Source organism: Penicillium cinerascens (assembly GCF_028974065.1).
Source record: "Penicillium cinerascens strain IBT 15544 chromosome Unknown scaffold_4_segment0_segment0, whole genome shotgun sequence".
In the NCBI taxonomy this organism is placed as follows: Eukaryota; Fungi; Ascomycota; class Eurotiomycetes; order Eurotiales; family Aspergillaceae; genus Penicillium; species Penicillium cinerascens.
In genome coordinates, this window is record NW_026695297.1 from 638,325 (window position 1) to 652,929 (window position 14,605).

At 51.2% G+C, this 14,605-nt stretch overlaps 6 protein-coding genes across 6 annotated transcripts; 2 read left to right on the forward strand and 4 right to left on the reverse strand.

Moving 5' to 3' along the window:
* Positions 1-257: 257 nt before the first annotated feature.
* N7498_008184 (uncharacterized protein) lies at positions 258-5,359 on the reverse strand (the record flags this gene model as incomplete). Its single annotated transcript, XM_058455246.1, has 10 exons — positions 258-560; positions 607-759; positions 821-1,006; positions 1,064-1,978; positions 2,039-4,172; positions 4,228-4,335; positions 4,397-4,662; positions 4,710-4,813; positions 4,874-5,070; positions 5,124-5,359. The coding sequence occupies 10 exons, from the start codon at positions 5,357-5,359 to the stop codon at positions 258-260; spliced, it is 4,602 nt and encodes a 1,533-aa protein (XP_058305234.1).
* A 355-nt stretch (positions 5,360-5,714) lies between these two features.
* On the forward strand, positions 5,715-6,900 carry N7498_008185 (IGBP1/TAP42 family protein; the record flags this gene model as incomplete). The annotated part of the gene is made up of 3 exons (XM_058455247.1): positions 5,715-5,943; positions 5,999-6,275; positions 6,325-6,900. The coding sequence occupies exons 1-3, from the start codon at positions 5,732-5,734 to the stop codon at positions 6,898-6,900; spliced, it is 1,065 nt and encodes a 354-aa protein (XP_058305235.1). The 5' UTR covers positions 5,715-5,731.
* Positions 6,901-7,096: 196 nt separating this feature from the next.
* Positions 7,097-8,349, reverse strand: N7498_008186 (porphobilinogen deaminase; the record flags this gene model as incomplete). The annotated part of the gene is made up of 2 exons (XM_058455248.1): positions 7,914-8,349; positions 7,097-7,848 (listed from the first exon to the last, which is right to left on the reverse strand). Exons 1-2 carry the CDS (start codon positions 8,176-8,178, stop codon positions 7,097-7,099), a joined length of 1,017 nt encoding a protein of 338 aa, XP_058305236.1. The 5' UTR covers positions 8,179-8,349.
* Positions 8,350-8,719: 370 nt separating this feature from the next.
* On the forward strand, positions 8,720-11,696 carry N7498_008187 (putative LON domain serine protease; the record flags this gene model as incomplete). Its single annotated transcript, XM_058455249.1, has 3 exons — positions 8,720-9,182; positions 9,244-11,485; positions 11,538-11,696. The coding sequence occupies 3 exons, from the start codon at positions 8,720-8,722 to the stop codon at positions 11,623-11,625; spliced, it is 2,793 nt and encodes a 930-aa protein (XP_058305237.1). The 3' UTR covers positions 11,626-11,696.
* Positions 11,697-12,010: 314 nt separating this feature from the next.
* On the reverse strand, positions 12,011-12,928 carry N7498_008188 (mitochondrial 54S ribosomal protein uL23m; the record flags this gene model as incomplete). Its single annotated transcript, XM_058455250.1, has 3 exons — positions 12,011-12,269; positions 12,335-12,622; positions 12,753-12,928. 3 exons carry the CDS (start codon positions 12,926-12,928, stop codon positions 12,011-12,013), a joined length of 723 nt encoding a protein of 240 aa, XP_058305238.1.
* Positions 12,929-13,189: 261 nt separating this feature from the next.
* On the reverse strand, positions 13,190-14,419 carry N7498_008189 (NAD(P)/FAD-dependent oxidoreductase; the record flags this gene model as incomplete). The annotated part of the gene is made up of 1 exon (XM_058455251.1): positions 13,190-14,419. The coding sequence occupies one exon, from the start codon at positions 14,417-14,419 to the stop codon at positions 13,190-13,192; it is 1,230 nt and encodes a 409-aa protein (XP_058305239.1).
* Between the last annotated feature and the right edge of the window lie 186 nt (positions 14,420-14,605).

A 14,605-nucleotide genomic window follows, 5' to 3' on the forward strand; every position in this document is an offset into this window, starting at 1 on the left:
GGGGGAAGGACCGCGTCCTTGAGGTGGAAAAGGGAAAGTAAAGGATTCTAGATTAAACAATAGAGAAGAGAAGTCGACAAAAGCTGGCGTCGATTATCGATACGCGGTGTTGTTGGAACAGCTCACTTTACTTCAGGGGATACACCATCCCCAATTCGGTTTAGGGCCGTCGCCCAACCATGTGACAAACGCGGTTCCTGATCCATCGATTTGATACACATACACGTCTGCTTTCCTATGGGTTGATTCTGATCTGATCACACTGCAGTCCCGATATCCATCTCCTCCAGGTCCTTTGCTTCCACTGGCCCGCAGTCACAGTGATACTTGAGCCGGAAATCGGAAATAAGCATTCCTTGGATCGCCACCAGTGCCCTTTCGCTCGCCCTAACCTTCACGTACCGACCAGACGTCCCAACCGCATCCGCGATAGATTCACCGTGCACCATCACGGCAGCCAGAATCTTTGACTTGTCTCCATCAATCTCAGGGATTTCACCGGTCTTGAGACAATAATTGGTGCATCCATAGACGTTCGTCAATTGGCTGTGAAGATAGGTCTAGACTTCGTCAGTATATATGTGTAATGGGGCCAGGTGGTCTTACTGTCGGGTGCTTATTGGCAAACGTGTCATACAGAGACATGTCCTCGAAGAAGGGCCTGACATGAGCGGTGAAGAAGTCTTCGACCACGGTGAAATCGAATTCCGAATCCACGAAGATGGCGCCAAGATATGCCTCGAGCATATCTGGGAGACACTAGAATCATATACGCGTCAGGTTGGTGAGTTTTCATTGCAATGCACTTGGTGGAAACTACCTTTGGGGAATCCCTGGTGGCAAGCCAGTAATCCATCGCCCCGTCGACCTCAGTCTCTGCGAGCTGGATATCTTCGGCGTAGTGGGTGATTTGCCCCTGCAGTGGGCCACCAAAGTATTGAAGATGCCGATGCAGGCCCAGCCTGACTGCTAAGGCCCCCAGGAATTTGTTCGAGACCATAGCCATCTGTCATTAATATTAGCGATCTTGAGTTGAAGTACATCAGAATATGCATCTACTCACTTTGTGCTCGGTGAGCCACTGGGGATCCTTGTCAGGGAACCGATGGAACAAGTACTCTATGCATACCATGTCGAGAAGTGCATCACCCAGGAACTCAAGTCGTTGGTAGCAGGGCACTTTAGCGTATACCGTCGGATAAGAAGGATGCGTGAAAGCTGACCGCAACAAACGAGGAAAATTGAAGCGATATCCTAGCTTCTCAAATATTTTGTCGGCAAGGTCTCTCTCGGCTCCATCAGGTGCTTGTATCTGGTATGCCGGTTTGATGTAGGATGCAGCATAGTCGGCCCAAGAAGTTGCTGTATGGTTTTCACTGTCAACAAGAAGAGTCACTGCTCGGACAGCGAAGTCAAATCGATTGTCTTTGCCACCGGTGAGCAAAGACCCCGCAATCAATGCTTCACACACGTCGGCAATCGTCTTTTCGCCGAGATTATGGAAGCTCTCTGAAGCAGTATGCTTGGCATAGCTAGTCCCGTTGAGTTGTTTCAAACCTGGAGGGTACCAAGTATGCCGAGAGAAGCCACGGCTACGGATGTACATAAAGAGCCGAAGCTTGATGGCCGTGCTGAATAAATTCTTGTTGCAGATGAGACACATCCGATGAACGTGGTAGTCATACTCACCATCGTCTGGTCTTTGGGCGAAGAGCGAGATCGTTGTTCCCATCTTGAGAAAGCTATCCCCCAGAAACTCCAGGCGCTCATAGTTCTTTCCCATGCCTCGCTGTACATGAACCTGCATAGCTCGGTGCTCTTCCGTATGGTCGGAGTCTTTAGTAAAGGCTTCTAGGGCATATTCCGTCTTGATATCCAGATCGAGAGACTTACAGCCCTCCATCACGATCATGTAGGACTCCAACCGGCTAATGATAGCAGGAAAGGCCAGGCACGTAGTCACTGTCGCCAGCGGGATCTGGGTGAGTGTCAGTACTATGTAGCTCCAAGTCAAACACTATTTACAGGTGTAACTAACCGACGATATGGCCAATGGCTGTGGGCAGACAACGCATTTTGTGGCCACCAATTTTTCTGGATCAGTCACTTTGTCGAGAAAGTTCCTTCGGAGCCAGAGACATTCTACCTGGAGGACAGGCTGGTTCCAATCACAATGACGTAGAACCTTGGGGCGGGAATTTTTCGGAAGACTCAGCGAATAGTTGACGATATCTTGCATCCATCGTCGGCGAGGTGTCCAGTCAGGCGGTGGGTCCGACGCGCGCAGGTTGGGTTCAACGGCAATTGGAAAGTACCGTTTCCTACCATCCCATGGATCGTAAATGAAGCGGCTCAGGAGAAAATCAACATCCATGTCTGGGGACCAATGCCAGTCTAGGTGATCTTGAACAAAGGCCACCGTCTCCCAGTCTACTAAAGACATGGGCGCGGCATTTGAATTAAATTTACTAGCAACTGCACGGACTGGAGCAAGCCAGTAGGGAAATTTCTCAGGAGCTGGGTCAAAATTCTTGTGGAACACATCGTGGAAGACCGCAAGCGTAAAATTGGACAATTGGTTCAGCTCCTGAAAAGTGACTGAAAATGGGATACCAATGTCCGCCGTCTGGACGACCGTGCTGACATCATTATCCAGAAATATCGGAAACGACGGAAATGAAGGAAGCCTCTTTCGAGACAACAGCAGCAGAGTTTGGTGCTCTCTTTTCAAGGGCTTTGATGGGATCAGTTTTATGAGCATCCCATAGAGCGTCTCCGGAATAGTTTCTTCTTCTTGATGCCAGATCGAGGGCTTACAAACCATGATGTACTTGTTTGTCTTCTTCGATGCGACCGCTAACTTAGCATTACGCATAGCCGGCAGACGCTTTTGATAGACGGACCTGAAGTTAGTGTCAAGCAAATTGTTTCTGCGAAGCAAGATGCACGTATCAAAGGCAGCAGACTGTTTGGCCAAGGTTTTTCTGGATGCTCGTCCTCCAATCAATCCTCTAATGGGCGACTTCTCTGGGAGAATTATCTCACAGAAGTATGACTGGGCCTGTGAGAAGAGGACATAATTGACTGATGCTGAAATGCCATCCTCATATTGCAAGGAGCTGGCATAGCGGTCCAGAACACTAATTGCATGTTCGTAAGTAAGCTTCGCGCCGGTTGAAGGGACGGTGTAGATTCTCTTCTTTTCTTCCTTCTTCAGAAGAATATTCAAGTCATTTTCGTTTCCGTGCAGCAGGAGGCGATCTTCGGGCAGAGATTTGCAGAAAGTTTTCATGAGGCTTTCTGCTTCTTGAATTTCTTGTAGCCGCCTTTTGTGATCATCATTCCCCATTTCGATCATGGTAGCATAGGTTGAGTTGGCATGTCTTGCACGGCCCCGACTTTGGACATACTGAATCAGTGTGTCGTAAAGATCGAACCTCACAACAAGATTGCAATCTGGAATATCGAGACCCTCTTCTGCAACAGATGTTGCAAAAAGACAATTTATTTCACCCTGGCGAAACTTGGACAAAACGAGGAACTGATGGCGGAACGTTGTGGATCCCGTGAGATCGTGGTTGATCCCGACCAGCACTCCAGGGCGAAGATTGATGATGTCCAGTTTCTCACAAAGCCGATGCAAAGTCTTCGCCGTGTTTCGGCGCTGGGTAAAGACGATGCATTTCCTACTCTCTGACGTCGCAAACAGTTCACTCAGTCGTTTCACGAACAGCTCAACCTTGGGGCTGAGCTGACCTGCCTCTGAGGGATGCTGGGATTGGTGAGAAATCACAATGCGACAGGCTTCTTTCACCTGCCTGATGTCCCGCTTGGTTTCTTCCTGACTCTGCTTCTGGGAGTCTGGATCTGTTTCCTTGGATAAAATGCCCTCGAGTTTTCGTAGTACATCGTCCGCTATGGCCCGCTCCCATACCTGGTCCGCACACCACCTTCCTAGTTCTGAGGTGGCATTCAGCGCGAACCGTAGAATTGGCCTGAGGGCTTTGACATTTACAAAACGTCTTTCCATCTCTGTGTATAGCTCTGTCTGGTATGGTGAATCGAGCTTTGCGTATGCCCAAACCTCCTCTTTTGGCCTTCTCACGACTTGACGTAACAAGGTCAAATGGGACGTCGTTGCAATTTCGCTATCCAAGAGAGTCTCGAGCTGTCTATTAAATGTGAATTGGAAAAGATTTATCAATAGTCCCGAAGATATGGACTTACATAGCTGCGTCTGCAATGTTTACTTTGGCATCGATTGGGGAGGCAGTCATCCCAAAAATCTTTGGACGTTGAGACTTGTCTGTCGGGAGATAAAACTCTCGAATGATACTAGCCCCCAGTTAGCCGATATATATCAGTGCAAATGCATATAATATTCAGGGATCCTAACCGTGCATAGACGTGGTCCTTCTTTGTATGGTGAGCTTCATCAAAGATCAACAAATTGATCTGGCTCATCTTCACAAATCCATTGAGTAGAGCATGGTTGAGAATCTCAGCTGTACACACGACCACCATATGTCGATTGAACAGGTCTACCCAGGTCTCAGAGTCCCAGAAATCCGGACCCATGGCACCGTAAATGTGTGCCACATTTTGGTCAAGATTGTTTCGGAGAACGGCCGCCTGCTGGAAGACAAGCGTCACACTATCGACCTTTTATATATTAGTGATGCTCCTTCCAAATTGTCAAAAGCCCATACCAAAAAGAATGCCACCCGATGGGCCTTTCCATTAGCTCGGTCGATAAACTCCGAATTGAGGATATGTTTCAACAGGAGAACCGCGATCAATGTCTTTCCAGAGCCTGCGTATCTCTCTTAGAATGGTTCCTACTATATCAGACATTTCAGTGTTAGTGACTTACCTGTATCGAGTACCGCGATGATATTTCTGGCCTTTGCACGCTCAAACAGTTCAATCTGGTATTCACGAGGATCTAAACTGCCCGTTTTACACTCTTGCTTCGCCAGTAGGAGGGCAATAGAAAGCTCATCGTCCGGCCGGTCAGATTCATCAGGCTTTGTTTCTTTACTGGAATTGCGAAGAACACGTTCCGAGATCCTATACTCTTGTCAGTATTGCATCACCGGATGATTGCTCCCATCTAGACTCACAAGGCTTCAAATTGGGCATTCTGGACGCGTCTTCGGTGGACAGCTTCTGACTGGGCCACTTGATTGTCTTCTTCACTCTCAGACTCTTCTGGAGAGCCGGGTGATGGCCCCTCATTGGCATTATCGGGGTTCAAGGTGTCCAGTCGGCTCTGTGAGCGGCCATCATAGATTTCGTTGGTGACATGTGATCCCGTTTTGGTACGTGAATGAGGCGTTATAGTGTCGTTTGGAGCCATAGCCGAGCTTCTTTCCTGTTCAAGTAAATGAGATCTTGGGAATTGAGAGAAAGAAACATGAGAGGTGAAGGTGTAATACAGACGAAGGTTTATATATATGAGCGGTTTAGCCGTTCACTTGGTAAAGAAGTGGCTTTACTTGGGTAGGTAGGTGCCAAGGCTGGAATATGCAGGGTAATGACTGAGGATAGGTAAGTGAGCTAAGATGTCAAAGGCAACGAGCTTAATGAACGTATGCATCATCCATAAGCAAAGCTGCTACAATATGTACTCGCGATAAGAATTCTTATCGGCTTATCAGCTCGCCAAAACTCAGGCCAAAACTGCGGGGACCTGTTTAATCATTCAGTTTGCCGCACCAACACCGAAATTATGGAGGAGACCCAGAGTCTCAGGTCGCTGTTTCAATCTGCTCGGAATGACAAGACTGCGCTGGAATCGAGAGGGGATACAAACACCGAAGCCTACCGAGTCGCCGTGAATGCGACGATCGCCAAATTCCGCGAGTGCCAGCGCCAGATCAGCATCCTGTCGCTGTTCAGCTCAAATGAATCGCTGGATGATGTTTCAACCGGAGATATTCCGTAATTATATCAATTCCTGATACGCTGCTATCGTCGGGCTGACACTCGCATCTAGCTACATGACTCTGGAGCACCACCTCGCTGAGCTGGTCCAGCGGGGTCCCACCTCCGATCGAGAAGCTGTTCTTCGACAAGCCCTGGAACAATATGAGACATTCCTCACACGCCTGGATGAATACGAGTTGATGTCGGGGGGAGACAAGAAGCTTCTTGAGCACTATATGGCCAACCCGTCCACCTTCACCCTAGCTCCGATGAACGATGCCGCCGCTCGACGGGACGTCAAGGTGAAACGCTTCAGGGAAGAAAAAGAACTAAAGCAGAAACTTGAGGTATTTTTGCCCAACGTATCTCCTGAATGTCTGCTGACTCTCTATGAAGTATCTCGCGCGGAACGAGGCACGGCTCCAAAGCGATGACGATGACACGCGACGACTATACCTGGCCGAACTCCAACTCTATATTCACCAGACATTCCAATCCATAGACCTCCTGATGCAGGAACTCTCGATGCTCTCTGCCATGAAAAATGCGCCTCCGCCTCCTCAACCGCAGCCAGAAGACGCTAGACAACGAAGTGGCCTGGGAGGAGCCAATTATTCAGATCGCTTGGATCCATCAATATCACAGCTACTCGGCAGAGGACGGAATGGCCCCATTTTGAATGGCAAAGGCAAGCCAATGCAGCCTTTTACTCTCCTCGACCGCCGCACGCAGCTCCAGCAAGGAGTGTTCCGCTCCGGTCATAACCTGCCGACAATGACGATTGATGAATATCTCGAAGAAGAGCATCGAAGAGGCAATGTGCTTCAAGGAGGAGAGCAATCTGGCATTCAGCCGGAGATTGATGAGGATGATTTGGACAAGGCGGATGAGGAAACGATGAAAGCTCGCGCCTGGGACGAATATCTCGAAGCCAATCCTAAGGGATCCGGCAACACCCTCAACCGGGGCTAAACGGATAGAGCTATGTAGTGTTGATACGAGTATTCGTCAAAAGCGATAGATGGCATTCCTGATTCGGGTTACAATATTCAATGCATAATTACAATGTACTCGAATCCAGCATTCAAAATAAATTCGTTGATATCGGGTCATTTCACAGGGTATCTGTGTCGTCTATGCGAATGGTCTTTCAGACAATAATTTTTAATCAAGAAGAAACACTCTCCTTAGCCACCTTGTTGTGCTGGATCTCCTCAAGAATCTTCCCAGCGCCGTCGGCTACCAGAGCCTTGGCCACCGTGATGCCAAAAGCCTCGGCACTTTCAATTGAGTGAACATCACCATCGACCTCTGCCTCTGCGCATTGCTGGCCGTCGACACTGACAACGACAGACCGCATGCGCAATTTTTTGGACCCCTCGGCGCTCTGAACCCACTCGGTCTCAACACCCAGAGGGGCACTGCAGCCGCCCTCCAGAGTGCGGAGCAGACTCCGCTCCGCCAAAACGGCAAAAGTTGTGTCCCAGTCGCCAATCTTATCCAACATCTCGCTCAAGAGAGTATCGCCCTTACGGATCTCAATACCCAGAGCACCCTGTCCAACTGCATAGAGCATTCCGCTGTTCTTCGAGTCGAGGTACTGCGTGATACGATCCTCCAGATCCAGACGCAGCAGACCAGCGGCAGCGAGGATGGCGCAAGTATAGGGGCTATCTTCAGCGTCCAACTTGGTCAGCCGGGTGCCAATGTTGCCGCGAATATCCTGGACCTTCAGGTGAGGGTATTTGCGAGCCAATTGAGCCGTGCGGCGAATTGAGGAGGTTCCGACCACGGAGCCTGCGGGGATCTCCGCCAAGCTCTTGTACGGCAGCCCTTGCTTCACAACGAGCACATCCCGGCTATCTTCGCGGGGCATTGTAGGGCCCAAGGTGCATGTCGAGGGGAGAAGAGTGGGGACATCTAGCGAATTCAAGGTGTATGAGCTATTTGTTCTTCTTGGCAGCGTCAACGCCGGGCAGGCCAACCTTTGAGGGAATGAACGATGAGATCGACCTGACCCCCGATCATCAACTCCTCTAATTCCTCAGTCCATAGGTTCTTGCTGGTAAAATCCTTCAGCGCAATAGTGGTGTTGAGATCGCCGGCGGTCTCCTTGGAGAAGATCTTGAATTCATATTCGGGGTGTATTTTCTTGAGGGCGGCCTGCACAAGGTCGGTCTGGAGCAAGGCGAGCTTGGATTTGCGAGTGCCGATGGTGAAGGTCGTTCTGGTGGGGGCGGGGGTAGCCATGATGGTCGCAGGGGGGTAGTGCCAATCACGAGAGCAAAGAAGCCGAGGAAAATGAGGCGAAAAGGCGATTGCGTGCGGATAACTCCGATCACGGGACACGGCCCAAAACCACCAGCAGAACAGAGATGAACAGAACAGACGCGCTGCTGATCAATGTTCGATGAGAATAATTCAATGACCTAGGTAAATAATCGCACAAACTCTAATAGATAGTAACGAAGTACATAGAGTGAAACGAAACCCTTTCCCCGGTAGATCTGCAAGACTGACGTACCCTAGCGTACTAACCTCGGCTTCGGGACGCGGAGATTGCAAGACATGCGACCTTATCGCTCTCCCCCGGACTCGCCTCTCCAAAGTACACGGAGGGTTCTGGAACTGTTCATCACTCTTCATCCCCCCTGGGTCTACCCTTGTGACACCACATCACTTTTATCCCGCTTCTCTTCTGCTATTCTGTCTTCTTTCTATCCTTTCTCTTCTTTATCTGGTTCTATCGCTGTTCTCCGCTCTTCCTAGCCTTGATCACATACGCCTCAAGATGGGATCCAACAGCGGTAGAGCCACTAAGCTTCCCCTCGTTCCCCTGGCCAAGGGCTCTGTCCTGCTGCCGGGCGTGACACTGCGAATTCCAGTTTCCAACCGTCCCGACCTGACCAACCTTCTGTCTTCCCTGGTGGACCGGCCCAAGCGCGATGGCAACTCGATCACCTTTGGGTGTATTCCTCTCAGCTCCCCGTTCCTGAGCCGCGACGGCCAACAACTTCTCGAAGGCGAAGATTCCGATAATGAGAGGAAGGAGGGTTACGATTCAATCGATGCGGGCCAGGCGCGCAAGGATGACTTGTTCCGCTACGGCACGGTGGGCAAGGTAATCGGCGTTCAGCGCCGAGCCTACGCCGAGCCGTTTCTTCTGGTCCAAGGGTCTCAACGCTTCACAGTTAAGAAGATCTTGAAGGATCGACCTTATTTCGAGGCGGAGGTGTTTGTCCACGAGGAGAACAGTAGGTTCTACCGATGCGAATTCCTGCACACCGTCCCGGTGACTAACCACTTCTCTGCTAGACTCATCCATACATGGCGACTCTGAGGCTGCTGATCTCTTCCAACAATTGAGACAGCTGTCTCGTGAGCTTCTTACTCTATTGCGCCTGTCGTCATTGTTGTCGGCTGCCTCAACTCGTCTCTCGCCCCTCGTGGCAAGGAAGTTTGAACTCTATATATCAAAGACAGACTTGGCCCAGGCAGGAAAGCTTGCCGATTTCATGGCCGATGTATCCGATGCGAGCTTCGAAGAGAAGCTACGGATACTCGCTTCTTTCGATGTGAAGCAGCGACTGGAACGCGTCGTGGAGATTTTGTCTCGCCAGGCCCAGCATATTAAGAGTAGCGTGAAGGTCACCTCTATCTCCACGACATCATTCCCGCCGAGCTCAAACATGGATATTAGCCAAATTGACCCTCGAGAGCGTGAGTTGCTTGCCAGGCGTGCGATGCAGGGTCTCTCTGGCCTATCGCCTCCTGGGCCCGCAGGGGGACGTGGCGGTGATGACGAGAAGGAGCCGAACGAGGTGGACGAACTGCAACAGAAGATTAAGGACGCGGAGTTGAGCCCCGAGGCTCAAAAGGTCGCGGATAAGGAATTGAAGCGCTTGCGCAAGATGAACCCTGCCAACGCCGAATACGGTGTTTGCCGCACCTATCTGGAGAACCTTGCGGAGATCCCGTGGACGAAGGTTACTGCTGATCATCTGGGTCCAGAGACTTTGAAGCGTGCGCGGCAGCAGCTGGATGAGGACCACTACGGTCTGGAGCGCATCAAGAAGAGGCTGTTGGAGTACCTTGCTGTGCTGCGGCTGAAACAGTCCACCAACGATGATGTTGAACGCCAAATTACCGGTCTGTCTAAAGACTTGGATGCGGCGTCTGCCGGAGATCTGGAGAAGGACGTTCCTTTGCTCTCCGAAACCGATCGAGTTGCGCTGGAGACCAGACTCGAAATTTTGAAGTCTAAGCGCATGACTGACAAATCACCGATCCTGCTCCTAGTTGGGCCGCCCGGTACTGGAAAGACCAGTTTGGCGAGGTCAGTGGCTGCTTCTCTTGGACGCAAGTTCCACCGCATCTCTCTTGGCGGTGTCCGCGATGAAGCTGAGATCCGTGGACACCGACGAACTTATGTTGCGGCCATGCCCGGTTTGGTCGTGAACGGATTGAAGAAAGTTGGTGTTGCGAACCCGGTCTTCTTGCTTGACGAGATCGACAAGGTTGGCGGCGCCAACTTCCAGGGAGATCCTTCCGCAGCCATGCTAGAAGTCTTGGATCCCGAGCAGAACAATTCGTTCACTGATCACTACATCAACATCCCGATCGATCTGAGCAAGGTGCTCTTCATTGCCACAGCCAACTCTCTTGATACCATTCCCCCACCGCTCCTCGACCGCATGGAGACCATCTCGCTATCCGGATACACTACCGTTGAGAAGAGACACATCGCCAAGCGTCACCTGATTCCCAAGCAGATTCGTTCAAACGGATTGACCGAGGGACAGGTCGTTTTGTCCGATGAAGTGATTGACAAGACCATCACTTCTTACACTCGGGAATCCGGTGTCCGTAATCTGGAACGTGAGATCGGCTCGATCTGCCGTCACAAGGCCGTTCAATTCGCCGATGCCGGCGACGCTGACCGACTAGCTGAGTACAACCCAGTCGTTACTGTCGAAGACTTGGAAGACATTCTGGGCATCGAGCGCTTCGAGGAAGAAATAGCCGAGAAGCACGGCCGCCCTGGCGTGGTTACTGGACTTGTTGCCTATTCTTCTGGTGGCCAAGGAAGTATTCTGTTCATCGAGGTAGCCGACATGCCCGGCAACGGACGAGTCCAGCTCACTGGCAAGCTCGGCGACGTTCTCAAGGAGTCTGTTGAGGTGGCTCTCACATGGGTGAAGGCCCATTCTTTCGAGCTGGGACTGACTCACGACCCCAATGAGGATGTCATGAAGAGTCGCAGCCTGCACGTCCACTGTCCCTCTGGCGCCATCCCTAAGGATGGACCGTCCGCCGGTCTGGCCCACACCGTGGCGCTTATCTCCTTGTTCGCCAACAAGCCTGTTCCCCCGCAGATTGCCATGACCGGTGAGGTCTCCCTCCGGGGTCGCGTGATGCCCGTTGGCGGAATTAAGGAGAAGCTCATTGGTGCTTTGCGCGCCGGTGTCAAGACTGTCCTCTTGCCTTACCCCAACCGCAAGGATGTCAAGGATGTTCCTCAGGAGGTTCACGATGGCCTGGAGATCATCTATGTGCAGTAAGTTACTTGAAACCTTGAACGCTATTCATCTGCTAACATTCACCCGCAGGCACATCTGGGAAGCACTCGGCAAGATCTGGCCGGATGCTCACTGGCCCGGCCAGCACCACGTGAACTTCGTCGAGAGCCGCCTGTAGATACCCTTGGCTTTTGCCACCTGCTGTTCACATTGCGTCTCTTCCAAGCCCCTCTCGACCACAATCGCTTTGCATAGCGTTATTTTGTCCCACTGTGTATTGTAATTAATCTTCGTTTTTGATGCAGTCATGCTGTTAAGAATTCCCTTGTTTATATCTCTCAATACAACCCAGTATGTACTTGCAACATAACCCTCCATCTACACAAGATAACTCAGGTATTATGAAACAAGGCCTAAAGGCTTCAGATGTATATGGATCCGACCTCATAAATATTGTACAGACAGGCCCAATCACAAATGGGGAGAAAAATACACGTAACACCGATTTTTGCCAGAAAAATCTAGCACAAAAGAAACATGCAAAGAAAGGCTCTAGGCCGGAATCAAGGCTTCTTCATCCACTTCGGCGGACGGAGGCCAGGGCCCCTCGTGTTAGCCATCTCCTTGTGCGCGAAATCGATACCCAGCGCCTTCCAAGTCGGCCGCCAGGCCTCCTTATCCTTCTTCAACTCCTCCGCCTGCTCCTTGAATGCCTTTCGCACCTTCTCGTTCGGCTTCTCGGCAGCGTCGCCCTTCTGGCGGTTATCACGGCGCATCTCGGTCTGGAATCGTTCGCCAGAATCCCAGGAATCCTTCTCCCATCTATTGACGCGTTAGCAACGGACATTTTCAACGGCCTAATGCATTGCAAACTGGATGGCACGTACGGGCTAAGATCGGTGGGCTCCTCGGGCCAGACAAATGGCTCCCGCAACTCGACCGTCATGCGCTTCTCGGACTTGGGTCGTCGCCACGCGCCCAAGTTTCGTCCGTCACGGGTGATACGGGTAATGGGCTGCAGCTGGACGTAGCTGCGGACGCTCACGACGCCGACGCCATACGCACGCTCCAGGTAGTCGCGCATGTCGAGTTTGTTGAGGTTGAGAGGGACGCGGAACTGAGCATAGCGGTTGGAGAGGAAGGGGGTTCGGACAAGGGCGACGGTAAATTCGGGGCTGTGAAAGGCCTGTGTTAGCGATTTGCGGTCTAATTGTTCCTGGCGCTGAGGCCGGAAGACTCGTTCGTGATCAAAAGTTCGGGATGAAATTTGGAAATTTGTCGGCTTGGGGGCGACGGTCGACGTACAGGTAGATCTGCTTGCGTTCGGATAGAGGCGGGAGGGGACTTGTCCCCATCTTGGGGAGGCCAATTGCTTTGCGAACCATCTTGACGTCGTTGGTTGATGGTTGGAGTGTCGGGGCGCTGGTGATCTTTTGCTGCGGTGGAATTGCGCGGATGGCCGCGTCGCCCGCCGTACACATCATGATTACTCTTTACGGCTTGTCCTCACATGGCTTTTGTCTTTTGAATTTCATCGCTGATATTGAACGCTAATTATTTTTCAGTCGAGATAGCAAGTCCAGCAACATTGATGTGAATTGTTGTAATTATCTGAGCTATCTTAGACCTGATCTGCACAAGGTCTCTTGGTTTGTATTATGCACGGTATTTAAGTCACTTGGATTCTGATCCTTGCTTAACGTTTATCGGGTAAATGACACGGTTGATCTCTAAAATATAGACTACCTCACCGCTTGAAGTATCTGCTCAAATAGCTGATCCGAATCCGGCCCAATGGGGTTGGCTGCGGTCAATGCCTCTTGGGCATCACACGGGGGATAGATCAGTTTCTGATTGATAAAGCACTTGACCCGCTTTGCCAAATCTCCCGTCAGCTTGATCTGTCTTTTCCAGCATCCACATATCACCGCGCCGTAGGAGCCGAGATCCAGACAGCAGTTGTATGCAGCCTGCGAGTAAGGTATCAATGGCTCGTCGAGAAGGTCAGCTGCGGCATTGTGACCTGACACACGGCCAAGCTGAAGAGCATGCTGACAAGACATCAAGGCATAGCGACCATTGGTATCGGCAAAAGCAGCAGCGGCATCACCAGTAGCAAAAATGTCCCTAGACGACGAAACGCGAAGATGTTGGTCGACCTGGAGGCGACAGAGGCCGTCTTTAGGACCGGCAATTTGTTGTGTAAGGGGAGTCGCCCTCACGCCAGCAGTCCAAATGGCAGTCCTGGTATCAATGCGCTCTCCGGATTCGAGGGTCACACCATCCGCGTCAACTGCCGCGACAGCAGATCCGAGCTTAACTTCAATACCGAGATCCTTCAAAGCCTGGATGATGATAGGACGAGGGCCGGGTCCAAGCTCAGGGCCAACCTGCTCGGCATTTTCAACCAACACAACGCGATAATTGGGGATGTGGACGAGGCGTTTAGGCAACTCGGTTGCAAGCTCGATGCCTGTGAAGCCAGCGCCGCACACGACGATGGTATCGCGAGCAGGGCCTGCAGGAAGCGAGGCAAGATCCTCGACGTGGGTCTCGAGCTTGGTGGCGGATTCCAGGGAGTCAATATCGAAAGCGTGTTGCTCAATCCCGGTAATGCCGCGAGGTCGTACGACTGAGCTTCCAGCTGCTAGGATGAGGCGGTCGTAGCCGATGCTTGATTCGAGACCAGAGGCAGAATGGATGGTAACAGTGTTTGCCTCTGCAGTGATGGTGTTCACGGTGCCTTGGATGAACTTGATTCCCACGCTTTCGAAAATCGGCGCGAGAGAATGGGTCATGCTGGAAGCATTGGCTTCGTAGAGTCGTGGGCGAATTACCAAGGATGGCTCAGGAGAGATGACGAAAACCTGAACGTCGTTGTTTTTTTTCTTTAGATTGATTAGACGCTTGGCTGAAAGGGCACTCCAGACACCGGCAAACCCGGTGCCAATAATGACGATTTTCTTTGCCATTGTTGAAGTTTTATAGTTCCGAGGACTATATCCGCGCGGAATTGGGAGTGGCGATGATGCAAGGTGAGAATCTAAAGATGCAATCCATTATATTAAATCTTAAATGATATCCAATGTACTTCAAATACCCTCTAGGCGGGAATACCTAGGTGGGTATTGAACAGTCTTCACACTCGGCGGGATCTC